This window comes from Vombatus ursinus, unplaced genomic scaffold (assembly GCF_900497805.2).
Source record: "Vombatus ursinus unplaced genomic scaffold, bare-nosed wombat genome assembly UNPS02000749.1, whole genome shotgun sequence".
Lineage (NCBI taxonomy): Eukaryota > Metazoa > Chordata > Mammalia > Diprotodontia > Vombatidae > Vombatus > Vombatus ursinus.
In genome coordinates this window covers 27123112-27132554 of record NW_020940527.1, presented here as the reverse complement: position 1 = coordinate 27132554, position 9443 = coordinate 27123112, and the positions used below count along the sequence as shown (strand labels likewise).

Sequence of the window (9443 nt, the reverse complement as noted above, 5' to 3'; positions counted from 1 at the left end):
GGGAAAGGCTTACAAATTTTAGTGGACAGCATATAAGCTCAGGGCAGCTGGGTGGTGCAGTGGATAGAGTGCCAGACCTGAAGTCAGGAAGACTCATCTTCTTGAGTTCAAATCTGCCCTGAGACACTTACTAAGTGTGTGACCCTGGGCAAGTCACTTAATCCTGTTTGCCTCAGTTTCCTCCTCTGTAAAATGAACTGGAGAAGGAAATGGCAAACCACTCCAGTATCTTTGCCAAGAAAACCCCAAATGGAGTCACAAAGAGTCAGACATGACTGAAAACAACTGAAAAACAATATATAAGCTCAATGTGAGTCACTAGTGAGATGCAGCAGGGAAAAAAAAGTTGATGTCATCAAGGTCTACATTCAGAGGGGCATAGTTTGCAGAATGAAGGAAGTGATTGTTCAATTGCATTCAGACCCAGGCAGCCCACACCTAGACTCACCGTGTTCACCTCTGGGTGCTACTTTTTAGGAAGGACATTGACAAACCAGAGAGTCGGTACAGGTCTCTACAGAGAAGAGCAATCAGGATGGAGTTAGAGAGCAGATAAGCTTAACTGACAAGTTGAGTCAATGATGTTTATCTGAGAGAAAAGAAGATGACAGCCTTCACATATTTAAGAGACTATGAATTGCACAGGATAGGTTGCAATCTGAACCACCGGAGGGAATCATCACAACAGGGAGATAACAGACACAATGAAATATTAAAACACAGACCCCGTGAAAAGGGGTATTAGAAATATTCTTCTTGGCCACAACACCTGCCCAGCTGGAAAAATATTCTGTAAATGTATGGCTGAAACTGACATTTTGTTCTCTTTATCAAATTTATCATAGAAACCATTTCTATTCTTTGTCGGGTATCCCAAAACATGAATAATTAAGTAATGAAGACATTCGGAATATGATATGAACTTACATCTAATATGTAATTCACAGCAATTTGAAAGAGACTTGCGGAGGTATGCTACCCATGAAAAGAAGATGATGCTGGATAACCATGCTCTGTATGATAAGACTAAGGTAGAGTTTTTTTTTCGTTGAAGTGAATAATGTTCTTCATAATTTCCAATGTTATATATTCTAACTATATGTTTATATATGTATATGTGTGTGTTTACATCGATCTTTATCTATATATACATATTGTTGGTCAGTTACTGATTTCTCATACAGTACCAATTACTTATGGGGAAAAGATTCTGTTTCTACAAAACAGCTTAGTTATTAATCTAAAGCTACCCTTGGCATCTCCCCGTGGATTGACATTGAATTAGATGACACCTAAAAAAGGGAAGCAGTCCTTCTCACTTTCATAATTTCACCCAACAGGAGTGTGTGAATTATGTTTTTGCATAAATTCTAGATTTAAAGAAAAATCCAATAATCCACACTTCTTTCACACAATGATGCCTTTTCTGCAAATTCTCTAGCCATTGTGCCAACGTAGAGTTGCCCAGTGAGAATGTACCATACTTTAATGTACTGGAATTTCACTTCTTGTTATTTTGTGGTTTTCAGAGGATTTTTCTTTCTTTTTTTTTTTTTTAGAGGATTTTTCTCGAAGCCAAAAGTGAAGAAGAAATTTTTGAGCATCTGGGACTGGAGTACATTGAACCATGGGAAAGAAATGCCTAGAACAAAAATATGTGAACATCTCTCTGTGGCTTGATCTCTCTTTCTGCATCATAAAATGTGGTTCAATAATTTTGCTGTCTTTGTCCTGTGGTAGTCGATGCTGGAGGAAAGCATAGAAGCCACTAAATATAGCTGAAATATCAATTGTTCCTGAAAGGGGTTGTTTTTTCTTTTTGTAAATTCCAGCAGTTCCAAACCTTTGAACATACTGAGTTTCAAAAGTTCATATGCAAATCAGTCATTTTGCTCTCAGAATACATTCTCTATGTAATGCATGCTGTGTTGATTCTCAGGTCAGCTTATGAAAGCCTATTTAACCCCAAAGCAGGTGAAATCAAAGATACACAATAAAAACATAGTAGAAAAATACATTGTAATGTAATCTTTTTCTTTTACAATGGTAACAACTGATAATTATACATTACTCTGAAATTTGCAAAGCACTTTACATACATTATTTCATTTGAGTCATACAATTATTCTATAATGTAGGCAGTACAAAAATTTTCATGCCCATTTGACAGATGGGGAAACTGAGGTTCAGAGCAATTCATGATTTACCCTTGGTTACATTCCTAGGGACTCTCAGAGGTAAGATTTAAGCTCACATCTTCTTGACTCAGAGTCCAACACTCTATCCTCTGTTCCACGCCATTCCACTGAAAACAGACAGCACATAAGAAACTGTTTTAAATGCATAATGTTTTCTAATCAAGTTCCTACTCTAGGGCTAAAGGTTACAATATGGACTGAATTGTATGAACTCAGACTTGCCTGATTCCAGGAAGAACTTGGTAGACCAATTACATTGAAATACAATTATTAAAAATTATTAAAAAAGTTTGAGGATCCCCGGTGAAGAACCCCTGCTTCAAACAAAATTTTGCCACCAATGGTTTAAAATAAGACTGAATTTTGTTGCTATTGGTTGTAAAGGCAACATGGTATATTAGAATGTGTGCAGGGATTTAGAGCCAGTCCTCTCTGATTCTCAAAAAGCACATCAAGGAGGAATTATATACCAAATGTAGAACAATTATAGCCAAATCCACAGGCCAAGATGGAGAGATACACCCCCCCATCACAGTGAAAACTTTATGAATCAACTTAGGAGGCAGGTAATCCTTAAAGTAGGATCCTTAATAAAATGCCTCCCTTCACCCACCACTCCATACTTCTGCTAGACACGCAAACTGACCCACTGGCTTGTGCCTGGAATTCACATAGAAATTCACCTCTTGATGCAGAAACTACTGGTACACTCTATACCCTGTCTGCTCTCCACCCCCAGCTGCCTCCTCTCTGATAAAACCATTAAATTAGGGGGCTCAAAGGTATAGAGATTCCCTTTGGAACATCCTTCCCACCCTTTCCTAACTGCAAAAAAAAAAAATTATAGATACTGATTCAGCCCAGCCAGAAAAGGAAAAGATGAGAACCAGGAAAGGAAATGGGAGAAGAGTAGAGGGTTGGGTGAGCAGTTGCACTGGGTTTGAAGCAAAAAGGACTGAAACCTGGCTAGAGATAGTTGCGTCTTTCACCCCAGTTACTGAGGAAAGAGACTGAGGATAATAATATATAATTCCTCAATGTGGGAGGATGAGGAAGCTTTGTAGTCAATCCTAGGGATGTACCCACCATCAAAGAAGAAGAAATAAGAAAATAAAAGGAGAATATAAGGTGTGAGGGATTGTCTGATGTTGGCTACTGCCACGTGGGGGTTGTGGCAAGATGGGGTAGGAACAGGACACAGGGAAGTAACCGTAGCTCACTCTCCCAAGGCAGGGGGCTGTGCCATGTGGAGTTGTGGTGAACTGGGGTAGGAACAGGATAGGGGGAAGTAGCCGGAGCATGTGCTCCTGAGGCAGGGGGCTGTGCCACGTGGGAGTGGGATGGCAGAGAATGAGCTCCCTTTGTCACATCCTCTCCCTAGGTGCAGCACTAACCCTAGACATCCCCTTCCGGTATCTGATCCTACAATCAATGACTAGTAGGCGGGCTGAGGAGGAGGGGCTAGGGAGGTATATAGGGGCGGTAGGGGTTGGAGCTCGCTCTCTCTTGCTCCTGCTCTCTTGCTCTGGCTTTCCTGCTTGGCCTTGCTGTGATGGCCTCTGAATAAAGCTCGAGTGTTTGCACCTCCTGATTGGCTCATCTCTGTGTTTATCCGGGTGGGCACCGAAGACTAGGAAGTATGACCCTGGCAGCCTGCTCCTTATAGGAGGAGAGTGCACAGTGCGACCAGCACAATAAGGAAAAATGCTAAAAGAAGAAAGATTTTTAAGAGAAATAAAATTTAATAAAAAACCTCACACTCAAGCAAATAAATTAACAGGCAATATTGTAAAAACTAGGAGAATGGATGAGTACCACATCCTCAAAAAGAGTATAAAGTTATCTTAATAAGTATATAAAACAGAGGAAGGTGAACTGATGCCTGATGTAACACAGAATACTATGGAATTCCAAGAGAGCATGGAACATCAATAAATTACAAAATGTTTCAAAATAGAATTGAAATATACTTGGTAAAAAATTGGAATGGAACAACAATCTCAGCAAAAAATCAGTAACAGAATAGAAGAAAATTGAATCCATGGTACCAAGTTTCTTCAACAACAACAAAAAACATCAGAAGAAAGGATAATAGATTCACAATACAAAGAGACTCAACTGGAGGAAAGTATGGCAGAAAAGAAGCAAAAAACCAGTAACGTGAAAAGATGACACAAGAGCTATACAAGCCAAAAATTTTGATCTTGAAAATAGGATGTGCAGACAACTTAAATGTTACAGGAATTCTGGAAGAATGTGATGAATTTCAAAACCCGAGCATCATAATGCAATAAATAAAACAAGCAAACTGCCCACAACTGTTGAAAACAGAAAATGAAGCAGCAACCAAAAAGATCCCCACATCGCTTCTAGAAAAAAAAAAAATCCTATATATGGTAGTTAAATTTAACAATTCCAATGACAAAAAAAAAAACAAGTTTTGCAAGGAGACAGAAAAAAAAAAGACTTTCAAATATAATAAACAGCAAATTCTCATAACTCAAGACTATTTTGGGATTGCTACACACTGCAAAAGGAAATATATATTCTGAAACAATATATTCTGAAAAGCAAAGGAGCTCAAGATGTCCCCCAAAATTATGTAAACTTGCCAACCTGAGCTGAAAAAATTTTAATGAAAAAAAAATGGAAGTGCAACAAAAATGGACAGTCACTTAGTTTGAGAATCAAAGGTGGAGGAATGGACTCAGCACTGTCTGCAGTCAGCCCAATACAGGCATACTTTGGAGATATTGTGGATTTAGGTCCAGACCAGTATAATAAAGCAAATATCACAGTAAAGCGAGTCACACAAATTTTTTGGTTTCCTAGTGCATATAAAAATTATGTTTACACTATACTGTACTCTATGGAGTTTGCAAAGGTATTATTTTTTTAAAATAATTTAAAAATACTTTGTTGCTAAAAAAAAATGCTAACCATCATATGATTCTTCAGTGAGTCTCAATCTTTTTATTGGTGGAGGTCTTGCCTCCATGCTGATGGCTGCTGACTGGTCAGGGTGGTGGAGAGGCTGTGGCAATTTCTTAAAACAAGACAAAAATAAAGTTTGCTGCATTGACTGATCTTCCTTTCACTTGAACACTTAGAAGCCATTGCCAGGTTATTAATTGGCCTGATTTCAATATGGTTGTATCTTAGGGATAGGGAAGCCAGAGGAGAAGGAGAGAGACTGGGAATGGCCAATAAGTGGAGCAGTCAGAACACATGCAACGTTTATTGATTAAGTTTGCTGTCATATGGGCACTGTTCATGGAGCCCCCAAATAATTACAACAGTAACGTCAAAGATCACTGACCAGTGATCACCCTGACAGATATAATAATAAAGAAAAAAATTGAAATATTGTGAGAATTACCAAAATGTGACACAGAGACATGATGTGAGCACATGCTGGTGGAGAAATGGTGCCAGGAGAGTTGCCACAAACCTTCAATTTGTAAAAAACACAATCTCTGCAAAGTGCTACAAAACAAAGTACAGTAAAATAAGGTATGCCTGTTGAGCCCAGGTAATTCAGTGAAATGAAAAGAAGGATGAATGGAGATTCTTCTCTCATCTTGCCAACAACAGGTATGAGGCAGAAGACTAGTGCTGAAAGGACAGGTAGTTAAGCCAGTTCTGCATCCCTTTTAGGGTCTCTGTGCCATGATCTAGCTGGTCTGTTCTTTGTTGGGACCACAGTGTCGGGGATGAGAGAGCAGAGACCATACTATGAGAAGTTTGCAGAAGCTTACCTATGGTAGTCTAAGGTAGTCTCTCCTTGCTTGGAATGCATGACCCAATGACTGCCCTAACTATGGATCAGGCAGTGAGGAGCTCATGAGGTATGTGGATTTTCCCAGGTATCTTCGGCGGTCCATAGTCAGACCCTATTAATGCTTGGGAGTCAGGACCCACAAAATATCTAGGAGAGGACTTGTCTGACAGATTCATCCTCACAGCCATGTATCTATCTGACCAGTGCTTTGTAGAGTGCTGACTCGTAGCAGATGCTTAATAAGTTTTTATTTATTGACTGATTGATCCTCCATGGATGAACTTAATCATTGATCCCTGGAAAAAATTGCCCAGTGGGAGTATCTTAGAGACAGACTATAATAGGTTTTGTGCCACAGCTCAGAGAAAGTACAAAGGTAAGAATCAGACCCACCCTTTACATCTTCTAAAAGAAAGGAAAGCCTCTGAAAACTTTCCCTAATTTTTTATTGTTTGAATAGGAGACTTCCTCATTCTTATGAGTAGAGAAACATTTATCAGAAAGTCTGGTTCTCTGTAAGTCTTTGTTATGTCCACAGTGAAGTTACAGAGCCTAGCAAAGAGTCTTGCAGATAGTAGATACTCAACAAGTATTTGTCCAATGAATGAATAAAGATAAGAGTTTCCCTTAGGAGAGCATTAGCTCAGAAATCATGTTAACTGGCAGAGCCTCCAGAAGTTCATCTTCATGGCTTTGGTATGCCACTAATTAAAATATCTTAAGTTGAACTGATCCTTGGATTAAGGAAATATGTTTCCTTGCTTAATTCTTTGACTAGTCCAAGGTATTGCTTCAGTAGTAATAATCACACTCCTCCTTTCTTAATGCCCTGCCCCCACATGCACACACAAAAGTCAATGGCCAATGAGGATGTTGAGAGACAAAAGAAGTTGGGGGAACGATAACGGAGTACAGAGCTGAGAAACAGCAGCTCCCTGCAAATCTGAGACCTCAAATGTAAGACCAAAACCCTTAGGACTGGGGCTTTCTGAGTCTTTACTCCACTACTCAATGACATCTTTATCCCAGCCACACTCTCCTTCGGTAGTGGCCAATGGAGGAGTAATGACTCAGGAATGGCTACCCCCTTTATTTTACCCCAAAAAGAAGTCCATGCAATTGCTCCCTCTATAAAGAAACAATCAATACAAGTGCATCCAATCAGACCAGAGAAGATTGAATTGGTAAATGTCACCAGTTGATTTGGAAATAAACTTAAAACTGTGTGTAAAATGGAATTATAATCAGCTGCCCTAAATTTCAGCATCGTGGGCTGTAACAGAAGTATAGACACCCACCTGTTAAAGGGTGTCTCACTCCTCTGTAAAGATGTGTTAGTTATGTTTGCTTATTAAAGTGACCAGAAATAAGACTTAAGAAATAAGACTGTTGCAGTATTTTAGACAGTATTGGCACGGTATATAACACAAATTTAAACTCCATATGTGTATCTATGTGTACATATGTATAGATTTGTTTATATGTAATCAACATATTGATATAATAAAATAAGAACCACAAGTAACAAAAACTACAATGCCCCATGTAAGGAAAACTTGCTTGCTTCTCAGATTAAGAAAGATAAAAATATTTATTTTTATCACAATAAAATAAATTATGACATAATTATTTATAATTGTAAGAAAAAAGATTATTATTAAAGTATTGGTTGTTACCAATAACATAGCTACTAAGCTCTAGTATACATGAGTCAATGCTTTTTGCTTACCAAGCATGTTAATAGCTATTTCTCATAACCACCCTGTGAGCTAGGTTAATATTGCTACTCCAAAAGGAAACAGAGGCACAGATTAATTAATAAATTGATTCGAAGTCATACACTGAATCATAAGTGGACCTGGGGTATGAGCCCAAAGATCCTGACTTCTCATACCATGGAACTCAGGCTACCTTATGGATGGAGACCTTCAGGTCATTTGCAGCCTTTCTACTTACCCTGATAATGGAAAATGACTTTTTAAAGAACCTGGTAATAAAGAAACATTGCCTTTGGGTTGAACCACAATTTTCCAGCCTGACATGATTTGCAGTTATAGACATCCTCTGGGACTTACTTTTGAATTTCAGACTTAGGGGACTATTTTCCCATATTTATCTAATTAGAGATATCTTAAAACTCCTTCCCTTTTTTCTCCTCCTAACCATTTGTTGTTATATTTTGCTATTTCTTTTTTATTACCCACCCTGCCTTAGTCTGGGAACTGTAACCAAATCAATATGCTTCTGGAAAGAGCTTATCAGTTGACTTCCCTGTGACTCTGCTCACCATCCCTTTGCTATTTATTCCCAGACCAAAATGCCATTCCCTGGTAACCACCCCCCATACGTGTTATTTCCGCCTATTGGTCTGATCAGCCACAGTTGAACACACCATACCTCAACTCCAACATGGTGACATCATTTTGGTCCTCTTCAAGAACAAAGCACAACAAGCAACCAACCTATTTCCCCCTATTATAGAATAAACTCTTTGAGGATAGGGACTCTCTCACTTTTGCATTTATGTCTTCGGGCTTGTCGTCATGAGCGTCATCATACATTCAGCAAGTATTTCATAAATGGTTTTCATTTTCATTCATCCAACAGACTCTTTCCAAAGTATTCTGGTTGGCACCGAAGGCCAACATGTTGTACAAGCATAGTGCAAAGAGTATTAAATGTGGAGGTCAAAACCACAGTTACAGTCTTCCAAACTGTGTGAGTGTTGGCAAGTCACTCCAACCTTTTGCGCCTGTTTTCTCCTGTAGAAACTGAGGATAAGATAAAGAGATGGGAGAAAACAACCTTTTTCCCTTTTTGGCAGATGTCATACTCAGTCATGTGTTGGTTAGTTTTGCTGTACTTTGTTTTTTCTTTTTTATTCTTTGTTGTAAGGGATGGCTCTCTGGGAAGGGAAGGGGAGGGATATATTAGTGATGTAAAAAGAAAATATATTAATATTTTAAGGTGGGGATACTATATGGCATATGGTTTCCAAATTTGTAAATCACCTTATAAATGTTTATTACTACATTGAATAAGAGATACTTCTAGGATTTGAGCTTTCCTGGTCACTTGTACCCCAATTATTAGAAATACATTGGGGGCAGCTAAGTGGCACAGTGGATAGAGTACCGGCCCTGGATTCAGGAGGACCTGAGTTCAAATCCGGCCTCAGACACATAACACTTACTAGCTGTGTGACCCTGAGCAAGTCACTTAACCCCATTGCCTAACCCAAAAACAAAAACAAAAAAAGAAATACATTAACAATGACGTTGCCTCTCTCTGCTCTCCTGCTGAATCCTACATCCCATTGCAAGGACTGTCTGCATTAAGCCTCATTAAGACTGCTGAATTCACTTTCTTGGAAAGTCCCAGTTATGTAGGAAGAAATTTATAACTCCTCCATCCATTGCCTTTCCTCCAGCTGCCTCCTTCACTGCCCTTATTTCTAGGACCAC

General features: G+C 38.9%; 1 protein-coding gene across 1 annotated transcript in view; it reads left to right on the top strand.

Moving 5' to 3' along the window:
• The window catches only part of DNTT (DNA nucleotidylexotransferase), a 60153-nt gene extending 58158 nt beyond the window's left edge, over positions 1-1995 (top strand). The window contains exons 10-11 of the mRNA XM_027861011.1: positions 948-1031; positions 1560-1995. Of these exons, the coding sequence (XP_027716812.1) occupies positions 948-1031; positions 1560-1646 (171 nt within the window). The 3' untranslated portion in view covers positions 1647-1995. The remainder of the gene's footprint in view (positions 1-947; positions 1032-1559) is intronic.
• Positions 1996-9443: the final 7448 nt, after the last annotated feature.